The following is a 14918-nucleotide window of genomic DNA, read 5'->3' as shown; positions in this document are numbered from 1 at the left end:
CATCTGGTGGCTGACTTGTTAAATATCAATTCACCCGGCGTCAACCAGAGGCATTTTGTACCTTCCGATTTTAGACGATGCGATTTTGTATGATACGATCATCTCGTTTTGTAGGTTGCAATTTTGTATGATACGCGTTTGTTTGATCTGCCATTGTACGTTCCAATTTTGTACGTTCTGATCATTGTTTGATTTGCCATTGTACGCTTTACCCATTGGACGGTAAACTTTTGTACGTTGGGATTTTGTACGCTGCGCTTTTGTACGTTTGGGCTGTCCCCTACCTGGCCTGTTTTGTAGGTTTTGCGCGTTGTATGTTGCGATTTTGTATGTTTTGAGGATTGTACGCTGCGCTTTTGTATGCTTTGATAGCCACCCAGGTCACGTTTACGGCCTTCACTAAGGCGCCGATTTAGTGGGGAGCGTCCACCGCCTGTCCCAACCCAGGACCATTTACCACCTATCTGGAAACAGTCACTGAGAAATTGAGTTGTTCTGGTTTATTTTGTCCTGTAATTGTCCAATTATGGTGCAAGTAATAGGAATGTGGCCTTGAAGGAAATATTTTTCTGAACTATGTACTCCATCTTCCTCTGTAGTTGCGAGCTTTTATTTTCTTTCGGAACCATGAAAGCGTTTCAATGTTATGCTGAAGTGAGTGCGTTGAGCGTCTGTATGCGAAACTCCTGACAGCATGCAAGGCAAGATGATGCTAGTCCGTCATTTGCTCCACATAAAGATAGCATCACATGCGCAGTTTTTGTGAAGCTGCTTGCATAACTTACTGGGAATGATCCCAGCGAGATTCAAAAACGAGCTGCGGCACGAAGTTTCAAGGCAGCCCTCCTCGTCACAAGTGAATATTTCACCAACAATATTGTAGTAGTTAGTTTTTCTGTTCTGCAGGCATTGCCTGTTAGCATGCCCGTCTGTTCTGCACTTGCTATCTGCTCCCTGTTCGTTGGTCTGCCTGTCTGTCTATTTGTATGAGTGCCCGTCCATCTGTCTGTGGGTCCGTTCGTTGGTCGTCCGTCAGTCTGCCTGTCCGCCGTGCAAGGATGCGCCTCTGTTGGTCCTGAGAGCTCACCACCCGCTGTGGTGGGCCGCCAGCGAGCCAGGGTCGGTGGGACGGGCGGCCCTTCCCCCGCCCGGGGCGGCGCGCTGCGCGGTCCCTCACCCGCCGCCTCCGCCGTTGCGGCGCCGGATCCCGGGTCCCGGGTCCGGGGTCCGTCTGACGACGGGCGCGGGGCGTGGTCGGACGGTGCTACCCGCCTCCTCCTGCCTCCCCTCGCCTCCTCCCGTCACTGACCACCGCCAGTCTCCGGTCAGGGGTCATCGCTCGTCAGACGGGGAACTGAGGCACGGACCGGCGTCACCGGATGGCGACAGACGGGTGCCGCGACTCGGACTGAGAGCCCCGCGCGGGACCGAACCGGTCGGACGGAGGGAATTTCGGTGAATTGGACAAGGTCGTGGCGTTCGATGTCCGATTATCGGACGAGTAATGGCCTATCGCAGCCTGGACTGTTACGGGGAGAGGGGCGGCGTGCATCTCTGACGCGGGGCGCTGAAACGGCTGCGCCGGCTTATCAAAGCAACTAGCAATTGGGTAGGTTATATGTAGGCTAATATGATGACAAGGAAAATTCCTGCCAGTGAGTATTGTTTGAGTTATGATAGTTATCGAAAAACTGAGCATGTGCCCTTCAATATGCGATGATGAACCTATTTTATGCGATAATCGAACTTCAAATGATGTGTTTAAGAATCCATAATGCATTTTTGTTTTACATTTGACCTGAATTATGTAAAGGAGCAAGCAAGACCGCATAATTCAAAGAAGTCGTAAATTGAGAACCTGGCTGTTGTAAAAATCCCTTTTGTGTAACACGTTTTGTCTCTAAAATTATCTGAATATCATGTCAGACTTCCGCATTCCACGCTTTCAATGTGCAGCAAATTCAGAGCAATATTAACGGCAAAATCTTGCTGTTGAATTGTCAGCTCGATTGCCCCAAAACGGCCTAAACCCGCATAGTGAATACATGTGTAGGTAGGTAAAGTTTATGAGCACATCTATTGCAAGTGCGAACCCCTATCAAAGCGGGTCCTGCACAAATCCAACATGTCACACCAAGATGTCTGGAAAACATCTGGGATGATTAATCAATGGTGAGCAGGTTAGAGCTCTACCGACCCGGCTGTTTTCATGCGTCGCACGATTTGATACCGGCTCATCGGCAGATTCAAGGTGACCTGCGCTTTATATAGCATCAGAAGGCCGCTGAGATATCACTGTATCAAAGACTGACCGTCATTATCAACTTATTGTTGGTTATTATCGTACGTTGTGAAGACGACCGAAAGGTTTGATGATGTGCGATGAATACCCATCAGAGCGTGCTCGTGATTAGAGTTCGAGCCATCTTCGAGTCAAGGTCTGAGGGGCATGGTCTGATGATACCGGCTAATGGTTCTCCGATATTCGCTCTTACGATCGGCCGGCCAATACCTTCACCAGCCACCCCTACTTAGCTGTGAGCTCATAGGACACTAATGATGCCATGATCGAAGCCTAAGTGCGGTGTCTGTGCCTTTTTACTACCGCGTTCAATTTTCTTTCCACTAAAATGTTCTTGTTAGCACCCCATAATTACACAGTGTTACAAATTTTACGTCATGACAGATGGCTTTGCCCGGCTGTCTGCGACTCGCCGGGTTAAGCCAGGTCTCTGCTATCGCGATGTGACGGCCCCATTAGCATTCAGCGCCCGTCTCACCGGCGGGCGCCGCGCCAGTCGCCGTGGGCGGCGTCGCGTCGCGTCGTGGCTGCCCTCACGACCGTCGGCGGACCCTCACTAATGACACGGGACACGGATCGTGACCGGCACTGGTCAGCTCCGTCCGCTGCAGGGGAGGGGGATCTAACAGACCGGCCGGGCCGTCCCGCGTCCTGCCGGTTACGGTAGCCCAGGGACACCGGACCACTCCTGGGTCGAGCCCAGGGGGATGACAGCTCAACTCTGCCGTGACCTCACGCTGGTTACCCTCCCCAGAGTCATCGGTCAACCGGCTTCACAGGGACAGGTCACGTGCCCCAGCCAGTCCACGTGTACCAAAGTCACGTGTCCCATCGCTAACGCCTCCTGCTTTGTATGCCAGTCAGGGAGGTGTTATTAGAAGCATAACTGAACGATTCGGCAGATATTATTCTCAGAATGACGCTTAAGGTTAAAATGGCTTGGCCTTATCACTGTGAAAATAGATATGCATGGTTCTACGAGCCGAAGCGCTTCAAAGACCGCGCTCTTTAAAATGATCGGTGTTCGGCACACGTGCATTAACCCGCGCGGGGCTGGGGGGGGGGGGTAAATTTTACCCCCCTCGCGAATTTTTGCAATATCTCAAAAACGGCGGCGCGCAGCACCGCCAAACTTTCAGTACCTTTTCTTACATCAATTTGACACGTTTCCTGAAAATTTGAGCGAAATCCGTTGGAAATTTTTTGAGAAATTGACGTTTTAGTGACGTCATGTTCGCCATTTTCGCCTCAAAACGGCAAAATTTCAAACGCCGCTAACATCTTAATTTTTAAAGAAATCAAGACGTAACAAAAAAGGTTATACGTAATTCTACTTTGTCTATCAAATGGCTATCTCGGTTTTTGAAAATTTTGGATTTTTGCCCAAATTTTTCCAAAAAACTGACTTTTTTGGGAAAACAACTATAAAATCCAAAATTTTGAGTGTATCGAAAAAACCGGAATATATGTCAGAGAAGTGGTCTATGTGCACCTACATACCAATTTTTAGAAGAATCGGTTCAAAAATGTGGGAGTTATTAAACATTTTATGACGTCACGACACACAACAAATTTGAAAAATGATTTTTTTGGAAGTTCTAGACCTCGTACGGAAACAAAAATAGCACCATTCGATTCGCCGTGAAATACTGCATCAGATAGACACCTTTTTAGGCCTTAACAACCAACTTCAAAATTTGACCTCACTTGACCTGACCTTGACCTGACCTCGACCTGAAATTCATCCAGAGGTGGTCCATATCACTTATTGAGTGTGCCTATTGAATTCTATGATTAAAATGACCCATAAAACATGTGTCGCACATGCCCTTTTCTATATTTTGTTTTTGGTGACCTGACCTGACCTGACCTGACCTTGACCTTGACCTTTGAATGATATTGTATGCAACGAATATTGTCTTGGTAGCCTAAGGACACGTTTTGGGCAATCAGTCTCAGTCGATGACTCCATTCTTCGGCAACTACGGTGCAAGGCCGATACGGTAGAAACTTACAATTTGTACCCTTGACCTGACCTTGACCTTGACCTCAAAATTTAAATTAAGTACATGTTTTTAATTGTTCGTGATGAGAGCTTTCGATTGGCGTTTGAATTTTCCAAATCGGACCATTAGTTCGGGAGATAACAGGGGGGGGGGGTAAAATTTACACCCCCCAGCCCCGCGCGTTCGGCTGGAGACCCCAGCCCCGCGCGGGTTAAAAGGACCCTCGGCCAGTCTGATCTCCAAAAAGGTTAATGAATTGGCATAAAAGTGATGTCCCGTGATTCAGAAAGATCAAAAATGAATATCTACCAAATTTCTCCGAAAAATTTGCACTGGTTTTCAAAATATTTAACTCTAGCTTTTGCTTACCTACTTTTTGGGACTTCCGCTGACGTCATTTGGGAGCAATAATTTGGAATACCTAAAAGTAAAGCGCGGCAATTGTTGTGCACAAAGCAGCATATATAGTACCAGCCACGTTTCACCGAGTACCGACTGTTAAAATACAAGATTTAAAAATCATTAGATCTGCACTGACGTTACTAATTCTAAAGGGGCATTCACATGGATTAGCCACTTACATGCTACTTATACAGCATATTATACAGTAGCACAATCAAGGTAGTACAGCCGTGCTCAAATGAAACAATCAAATGTTACCTACCTGTGCTGAATTCAATATGAACGACTCCAATCAAGTCACACGAGAAACCACTAACCGCAGCAGCACAGGCCATCAGGAAAACCTGACCGTCAAACCCCCATAAAAAGCAGAGCTGGTTGGGGTTGATCCATTGATATGACGTCCCTCAATGCGCTCTCCGCCCCTAGATCCATGCTAGATCCATCATTTAGCTCCGGTGCCTTGGCTACCCGCATGAGAAAGTCCTTCGCCGAATTCCGATAGTAAACTCTCCACGGGGTGCAGGGGAGTTCACTGCTGGGCATCTCTCTCACGGCCGGGCGGGGAACCCAAGGCAACAGCTCCTCACGGCAGTCACTTCAGACTGACAGTGCTGCAGTGGGGCGGGCAGCTAGATTCTGCCGCTACCAAACGTCAGGGATGCAATTTGAAACCGTGATAGCGAAGGAGTTGTGAAGTTGATAACGCGGCGCAGTGGTAAAATGATAATTATATAAGTTACCGGCGACAATAGATATACTCTGGTATCGAGTAAGCTCGGCAAGTTTGGCTAGTTTTCAGTTTCTTACCATGAACTCACCGAGACCAATGTCAGTCAAAAAAAAAGTCAGTCAAAATCTGTTTTGTCGGATGGTTACGCCGATGTTGTTGATGATGTTGAGCGTGCCAATCTACTGAATCGTACGTACATTCGCGGCAAAGTTTATCGACCCAGGTGTGGATGAACTGCCGGATGCCCAAGTGTACCATTTGCCACCGTTGACTATAGGTTATGCTGTGAGGTGGACGCGGTTAAGACGATCCTGCGTGACGTCACGGTGAACAAGGCATGTGGTCCTGACGGCATCAGTGCCAGGATCATTCACGAGTGCGCTGATGAGCTCGCGGTACCGCTAACCATACTGTTCAACGCGTCACTGTCACAGGGCACATTTCCGAGACTGTGGAAGCGGGCAAATGTGGTTCCAATTCACAAAAAAGGTAGTGTTAAAGACCCCCAAAACTACCGGTCAGTTTCGCTCATGCCACTGTTCGGAAAAGTATTCGAGGAAGTGGTCGTGGACCAGCTACTTTCTCACGTCGGTCCCACAATGTCAGAATGCCAGCATGGGTTCGTCCCACGGCGGTCCTGCGCGTCAAACCTGGCAACCCTACTTAAAACAGCGTGGGACTCTATCTCGGCCGGAACTCAAACTGACTGTATCTATACCGATTTTACGGCTGCATTTCAAAGTGTTAACCACTCGCTGCTGGTACACAAACTTCGCAATTCTTATCATATTTCTGGAAAGACATACCAGTGGCTTGCCTCATACCTACACGATCGGCAGCAGCGGGTCATAGTCAACGGAAAGGTGTCCGACTGGACCCGTGTCACTTCCGGGACACCGGAGGGCGGACTGTTATCCCCACTGCTATTCGCTATATTTATTAACGATCTTCCGGACCAAATCAGATCTCCGTGTCTCATGTTCGCAGACGACGTCAAAATTTATAGGAAAATTCACAGCACAGCCGATGCAGACCTCCTGCAGGAGGATCTGGAAAGGCTGTGCAAATGGTCCCAGCTTTGGAAACTTAAACTTAACCCAAACAAATGTAAGTCTTTTCGGATGACACTCAAAAAGTTCCCTATTTTAAGAAGCTATTTCATCGGAAACACTGCCCTCGAGCATGTGGACACCATCAGGGACCTCGGTGTCATCCTAGATCAAAAACTTACCTTTTCCTCCCACATTGAAAGCACCGTCAAGAAAGCGAACCGGGCACTTGGGCTTCTGATTCGGACTTTTCAAAAGCCTAAAACTGGCCGTCAAATTAATGTATCGTCCATACGGGTCGCGTACTACGCACATGTTCGATCAATTCTCGAGTACGGTAGTGTTGTTTGGTCGGGGGCATCAAAAACAAACACAGACAGACTCAAGAGAGTTCAACACAAATTTTTGATCTGGCTGAACCGATGCTCTCCCCCGGCCACAGCCTCTCAAAGTTTGGACTACACTGCCCTGCTTCGGCACTTTCGGATGTGTGCCCTGTCTTCTCGAAGGGTGCAGCATGACATTTTATTCATCCGCAATGTTTTTAAAGGGAGGATCGATTCGGCTTTTCTTTTACGGAGTTTTTGTATATCTGTACAGGGACCCGCAGTTGCTACTGTACAGCGACCCTGAGTAAATTGTCCCAGCACCCTCACAGGGAACAACGATAAGCTGTCAGAGGGTACTCACAGGAAACCTCAGCTGCTCTTGTACAGGGACCAGCAGTCGATATCAATGTTATCGGTTGTTACTGGACAGGACAGACGGTTAGACTTGGGGTTCGTGTACAGTAGCAACTGCGGGTCCCCGTACCTGTTAGGTTAGGTCGCCAACTATCGCTATTTCAAGTGCCATATGCACGTGTGTGTACAGTCAGAGATGGTCTGTTTACGAGGGTACCACGTCTGATCAATGAATATTTTAGGGCCTCGCCGACATCTGATATGTTTTTCGATGGTTTTAGCACATTCAGGAGATGTGTCGTTGACTATGTGAGAAGCCGCTAAATGTGCAGCTGCTCTTCGTGATTTTAATGATTTTGTCATTGTGTTGTGTTGTATTATTATAGGTAGGACTTCAACTTTAAATGGGGTGTCCCCGTCGACGATGAATTAAATAAACTAAACTAAACTAAACTAAAAAAATATTTTCTTTATTATATGTCTTACTAAGAACCTCAGGTTCTGAAGCAGGTCGATTAATGCTGCATTCCAAAATAATGCGGTTCAATAATTACCGCCTAATGACGTCTATTTACAAGACACCCTCCAGGTTTCTCCCCTGAGGCGGTGCGCGGCTGCACCTCCGTCTGAGCCCCGTTCGGTCAGTCCCGAGTCCCGACCGGCGGGGATGTCGGGACGGGACAGCTGACCTTGGGCGGCCGGGAGGGCGCGGTCGGGCGGCGGCCGCATCCTCCCCTGACTCCCGCCGCACGGGTCGGAGAGGTGCTGTAAACTGTATCGCCGTGTCCATCACCGCCCCCGACCCGTCCTCTGACCAAGGTAATTTACTGCCCACAGAGGCAGACCGGAACGGATCTATCGGCTAATTTGCATAATTCTGAAAAGGCGAGAAGCATCTTCAGATGAAGTCATGCGAGAATGATAGCTTAATTAGCTAATCCGCCTCACAGCATATTCCGCTGGGCTAGCCAAAACGGATCACAGGGAAGCAGTAAAAACTGCACAGGGAGGGAGTCATGACAAATTTGGATATCATATACGACTTGCTAAACGACTGCGCTGAAACTGAAACCGATAGTGAACGTTTGGTAGAGCGCCTGAGGCAGCCGATAAATACGTACAACCACATTGAGCGGGTCAATAAATTCGGCTGGCGACAGGCGCTGGTCAGCAGCGACTACCATGGCGGCAGGGCGTCGGCACCTGAAATATCGGCACTGCAGGGAGGAGGGAACGAGCGAGGTGTCGTTTATGGAGTAAGGTGACTCCAAATACAGCCCAGGCCCGGGGCAGATCCAGTCGAGGATTTACGGGCGCGGCCCTGCCTCTGCTGTGTGTGGTCCATCAGCCCCCAGCCAAATGTAAAATCAACGGCTATGGCTGAGTTGTTATGCACTGAATCTTCCATTCCAGTCTGGCACGAGCCGCGGGAGAGTGAGACCCACAATGCTGCTTATCTGGTCTTGACGACCAGCTCATGCAGATCATGTTCTCACCTCATTCATAAAACTGAACACAGGAAGTGGCATACAATAAAAATAATAAATCTAATTACACATCGCTACACATTTGAATAGAAGTAACCTTGATCGGCCGTCTGGAAGGTTCTTCTCTTGGCTTTGCGTAAGAAACCATTCACGATATTGTGCCGTTTACCAAGTAATTTTGCCTTATGTACTTTGAATAGCAGCAATTTACTGAGACACACCATGGCCATTGTTTGTAATTTCTCGGTGATAGGCACAGATAAAATGCTAATGGGCCATAATTAAAAAAGCCCATCTCATAAGACACGCTGGGAAAAAGGACATTTAAAGTAATTTGCCGACATTACGGCAGTAAGTGCTCTAGGTACTCCATTCAAACGCAAAGCTGGTAAACCAGCTTTGCTTTGTCTGAAAAATAATTTCCTGAAACGATCATTACTATGCTTGTAAATGTCATCTACAAGCAGCAGGGTTACCTAAGATGCCATCAAGCTTATCCCTTGATCTGCGTTTACCAACGTGCTCCGTGGAGACTAGCTCAGCCGTTTCTAGCCGTCTTCCTAATCACAAAATACACTCGCGTTTTCACACATTCTTCAGAGCGCGAATATCCTGATCGTTATGATCTCCGTCAGCTACTCCTGCTGTGCGATCCACCTGGGTCGCATAGTTGGGGCATAAATCATCCATCACGCGGATCCGGGAATGTCGGGCTGCTTTGACCCGGCCCGTGCGCCCTGTGAATACAGACTGGGCTCGCATTCCGTCCGACGCTCGTCCCTCACCCCGTGTCAGTCGGCAGTCAGTGCGCCGGTGACACTTGACGACACATTGCCGCTGCGCCATTAGCGCCGCCGCCGCCGCCGCAGGCAAGGTCGACCGACGCCCGCCGTGCTGACTGGGCCGTGGCCGGGGGGAGGGGAGGTTCTCCTCTCCTCCTCCCTCCGCCACCGGTACCAGCCGTACCCCGGTCACTGACCAGAGCCGCTCGGTGGCCGGCCAACGGGCAACGCTGGGCGTGCCGCTCTGAAGGTCGTCCGGCGCCGCCCCAGGGCAGATTCCCCGCCCGAGGCGCAGTGGCCGGCCGACCGACGCGCAGCCGAGACGGCTTTGTTTCGACTGTTTTTAGTCGTCTCTCCGCAGGTACGTGGCCCCATTCGCATGGGAACGTCTGGCATTTGTTCTTTATGACGGACGCAGTCATCTGGGTAATCTAATTTGTAAGGTTAGAGCGGCTTCTGTCATACGTAAAATCGACTGCCGGCCCTGACGTCTTTGTTGACCGTGACAGTTTCCTTATCCCGCCAGTGGCACGCGAGACGAGATACCCCACTCGCGAGCTCGGTAGGAGGGAGCGTCGCCGCCCTGCCCGGAGGCTGTTTACGCGCTCTCAGAGGTCACGGGTCAGAGGTCGGTGTCGTGTGTGCCGCAGTCCTGATTAGCAAGTCACGGTGCACACGGGAACAGAGCAGGGCGGGGCCGAACCGGCCCTGTTCCCCAGCGGTGAAAGAGCGCGTGGGCGCTTCATAATTCAGGCAGTTCGGTCGTAGTCGCTGTCGGCTGTCGGGGCTTCTGGAGGGAAATGGACTGGCTAACTAGCCAACGGCTCCTTTGAGGATCCTGACCTTGGCTCACACCGAGGTGTGTGAAAAGTTAATAGGTCTGTGACGCTGATCTGATTGATTTCATCTGGATTTGACGGACGTGCTAAGAGAAGATAAAGTCCAGTTATCGAATTCACAAGTAATATAAACTTTTGACAGAGTCAGACTAATCCAAGATATTAGATAGATATGTGACTCGTCATCGCAGGTTTATGGATACACTTTGCATTGATATTCAGTTAAACATTTTTCTCTAGAGTTTCTATAGTTAAAGCTTGTGAATTTTAGCATGCCGATTTGTCGTGCTGTAGTCCTGGATATTGAGCCAACATGTGGGCATGTGGGTAAATGTGTGAGGACTGGGGATGTAGACGGCACTTGTCTCTCCCATTTCAGTGTAATGTGTCTCGCTTCAGCTTATTCAGCTTGAGAGTAGATACTGAGGACAAAGGGTACATGCTTACCTATAGACTATAGATGAAAACATATTTAGGTAAGGTTTCGTATCAGAAATAAATCTAATTAGAGTCAATTTTCAACATTTCACATTAATTGTTGGCTCAGTCATAGCGAATGTAGTGCAAAGATGTGCACCGGTAAGTTTAAACATATTTCAGTGTGGTTGCGTCGTTTGTTCTTTGTTTGGTTTCTCGACTTTAGTCTCTATTCTTCTCTATTGGCTATAGTTTTATTGCGGTAAAGGCTATGGCAAGGGCAAAGAACATCAGCGCGATTATAACTGCTGCTGATTGATGAATCTCGCGCATTGCGTCCTACAAGCTGTGCGCTTAATCCAAATGCTGAAGTTTCACCCTTTCCGTCCATGTGCCCGACCTTGGCGGAGGCCATCTGGCGCCGGGTCGGCTCCCGATTTCCTCATCTGGCACATCCCCGATTCCGTGGCCTTTTGTCGCACTCAGCTTGCGGATGATGAGTTGGCACCAATCACGTGAGAAGAAGGAGGCGATTGAATAATGGCGCCATTACAGAGCCATTACCCAGTGCGGGCGTGTCGCATCAGGCAGGTAACGAACGAACTGAGGCCCGCACAAAAAGCCATTACAGTTTGTGCTCGGCGTTCCTGTGCGATGACCGAAGCGCTCCCGGCGACCTTCGAGGACGCCGAGATGGCTCTGAATGCCCGACTCTGCCATGGGTGTAATGAACTGGAGCACATCTTTGGATCTCGACGACACAAAGCACGTGATGAGCATTGTGTCGGATAACAGCCTTTATCACAGCCGCGCGGTACTATATAATACTGAACGAGGCCGGTGTAAATAAATTTTCAAGACCGAGGTCCTTACTGGATTTTTGAACGAGGCCGAAGGCCGAGTTCAAAAATCAGTAAGGACTGAGGTCTTGAAAATTTATCACCGGCCGAGTTTGGTATGTATTTTACTGTATGCCAACGATAAATTTATTTTCTGGACCGAAGCTCTTAGCCGACTTAGGAACGAGACCATCCCAAAATGTTGGCTTAAGTGCATTCTGGTAATACATTTTTGACCGTGGTCAATTTGCTTACACCAGTTATTACCACACCCCTCTGGCTAATGTATTTGAATAGGCCAGGCATACAGTAATTTTAAAAAGACGTCGTAGCGTTGTCTTGGCCGTTGAGCATTTTAAATCCACTGTTCAAGCAAACCATATTGCCATATAATAGCGCAGAAAAGTTTGCTTTCCGGGTCATAATTAGTTTTGCTTTGTAATTCATAGGCTTGACGCTTTCACGTCGTGAATCGCCGCATTATAATGAGCAAGATCCCGTTGCTAATAACACGGTGATGTGCGGCCACCCGTCGGCGATAGCTCAGTTGATGACGTTAATGTTCGGCACTCAGAGATTGTGGCTGCTGTTCAGCTGATAATTTCAAATAAAAATAGCTAGAATAAGCTAACGGACATGCTTATTGCCCAGGGTATCTTATTGCCTATCGTAATTACGTAATATAAATGTGTCATACGTTATGTTATGCTTGCACGTGCATTATGGATATTGTTTTACACTTGCAGTTTTATATCGAAATCTGATAGGGCTCTGATTTCATTGCTCGCTTAACAACTGTTGAACCATCAAACGGTAATATAGCATCCCTGGCAGAAGTTGTTTTGCTGTCACAATATTCCATAAAATGTCCACTGCGTGGGTGAGCAATCAGCCAGGGTACCGTGTCTGTAACCTAATACATTGCTCAGACTGGTATCTACACAATAACCCTATATTGAGTCAGCGAAACTGGTTACTGGAGGCGGCAGTTTGTCACATCGGCTATCCCGTCAAACGAGCATTACAGCTCACCGTTCCAGATCGGATCAGCACCACACCATGATAAATGACTTGCTAAACTGTGACAAATGTCATCGGTAGGAAGCAGCGTCAGCCTGCAGCCGCCTGCAGCCGTCGGAAAGTGAGACGTATGGTTGGCGTGCCGTCTGGCAGTCGCCTATCAAATCGTCAGCTGTCTTCAATGATTCTAACGTAATCATGATTAACCAATGCGCGTGGACATTGCAGACTGATCGTTCTTTGTCTGATCGTGACCCAATTCCGAACAGCTGATATTCGGCGCCGACTCGCCGCGGCGTTTCAGCTGTTACATGACGGGCGAGACAGCGATGCAGTAACAAAAAATGCCACACTCAGACTGGTCAGACTCAACAGACGTCTGAGAAAACGACAGAGACCGCTCCCATGATGCAGAGGGAGTCGCTCAGTCGAACTACCTCAAGAGCTAGATCATCGATATCCAGATATGGAGCCGTAGATTAGCATCAACATCACAAAGGTCTTTAAGTAGAACGCCAAGTCCGAGAATCAGGAGTTTTTTTGCCGGATGTCTGTTCCTCTTCCTGGTCTTTGTTGACCCTGCTAAGTAGCCGGGTCGAGGTCGATGAAATTGAAAGGCGACCAAGACTAGAGGGGATGATAAGTGAGACATACGAGTAAGACTTGTTGTTCGCTAATGCGTAAACGTTTAGCCTTGCAGTTGCAACACTTCTCAGCAGCCTGGAACAGCAAAAACTACAAAGCTTTAGAACATATTGAAAGATATGTTCTACTCCTTTAAGTGCTTAAACGTATGCGTTACGTTACGCTACAGTGCCAAGCATTCCACTTCTGAGGAATTAGACAAAACTCCACTCTTCTGCCGTTTGTTCCCAATAGCCTGGTAAGTTTACGCTGCTCAAAGGACATATAGTTAGGGAGCAATGACCCGTGAAGAGTCATTTCAGAGAACTATGTGCTTGCTTCTTACGCGGTACGCCTGTCTTCTCTCATCCATCTAGCATATGAGCTCCGTGACGGGATATATTATGATGTGCGTAATTGATAGAATGTTTACATTATAGTGAGCCTATAGGCTCACTGTGCCTACTGTCCTTGTGCCTACTGTCCTATCTATTCAGGCAGTTTCTTTGGTCACCGGAGTTGGCATGACATGACAAGGCATGACAGGGTCGTTGACTCGTTAAGCACAAAAAATAATAAGCCTTAGTAGTTATTTGCGCATCAATTACACGCACTACGGCAGTACATATAAGCGCCACCGATACATCTGAGCTTCCAAGTCGAACTCGTGGCTAAACCGTTTCAGAAACGACGACTGGTTGTGCTAGCCACGTGTGAGCTGACACTGACCGTGGGAACCATCGCGACCTTGACCTGAGCGGTCACGTGACCGGGACTGACCTGTGCCGGAGTCATGTCGGGGCGCGGCGCGCGCTGGGCTGGGCTGGGCTCACAGACGACCGGCTCCGGCTCAACTGGCGACGGCCGGCACCTCAGCCGGCGACCACACCCGACATACTGGAGCGGGGAGCCGCGGCCCTCGCCCCGCGCCGCCCCGGTCCGCCGTGACGTCAGATAGGCCCGTGACGTCACCGGCGTGCCATGACCGGTCCTCCACTTTGAGCTGGACCCGAGAGGGAAGTTAGTTCGGTAGTGGGTTTATTTGAACATTCAGGTGTGTGATACGGTGTGAAAACTCACCGCTATCCTGGCTTGAGAGGCTAATGCCATGGAAGACTCATCACATAGGATAGGGCATAAATAATACACTTGATAATTATGGTACCCGAAAGCCTGTCCCGTAGCTCAGTTGGTACTGGGTGGGTTGTAGGCTTCTTTGGGTTAGGCTCTTGCGGTCATTTAACCACTGCATAGCCAGGAGAATGATAGGAATTAGGGCGAGACATTGGTTTGGGCGGGCACCCTAGTGAGTCACCGGGGCTGAGCCCGTCCAAACGGACAGGCCGTCCAGCCCCCCAAATACTTAGGTATAGGTAGGGGAGAGTGGGGCAAAGTAACCACCCAAACGCTTCTTACGATACCGACGCTTGATTTTCAAAATTTAAACTTGGAAATATTCTTTCTATAACAATGTGATCCCTATTAAATTGCCTTTCATTTCAACTGCGTTTCATTTCCAAAGGCGTTCACATAGCTAGAGGAGATATTGGCAAAACCTTAAATCTGTGCATTTTGGCCACTTTGCCCCATACCTACCCTGGCGCAAAACGGCCACCGGCGACTTCTAAAATCCCGATATGAGAAGCAGAATAGTTGCCTCATGTACGTACGAATAGGGCATTTGATGGTGACATGGGATGGCTGTTTAATTTGTTATCTTCTCCTCTGCAGGTTA

At 48.8% G+C, this 14918-nt stretch overlaps 1 protein-coding gene across 1 annotated transcript in view; it reads right to left on the bottom strand.

The window, feature by feature from the left end:
• The window catches only part of LOC122388827 (flocculation protein FLO11-like), a 33960-nt gene extending 19882 nt beyond the window's left edge, over positions 1-14078 (bottom strand). The window contains exon 1 of the mRNA XM_043380259.1: positions 13964-14078. Coding sequence (XP_043236194.1) covers positions 13964-13978 — 15 coding nt within the window. The 5' untranslated portion in view covers positions 13979-14078. The remainder of the gene's footprint in view (positions 1-13963) is intronic.
• Between the last annotated feature and the right edge of the window lie 840 nt (positions 14079-14918).

The sequence above is a fragment of the Amphibalanus amphitrite genome, unplaced genomic scaffold (assembly GCF_019059575.1).
Source record: "Amphibalanus amphitrite isolate SeventyFive unplaced genomic scaffold, NRLGWU_Aamphi_draft 000018F_arrow, whole genome shotgun sequence".
NCBI classification, from domain to species: Eukaryota; Metazoa; Arthropoda; class Thecostraca; order Balanomorpha; family Balanidae; genus Amphibalanus; species Amphibalanus amphitrite.
This window is presented reverse-complemented; position numbering and strand designations above follow the sequence as displayed.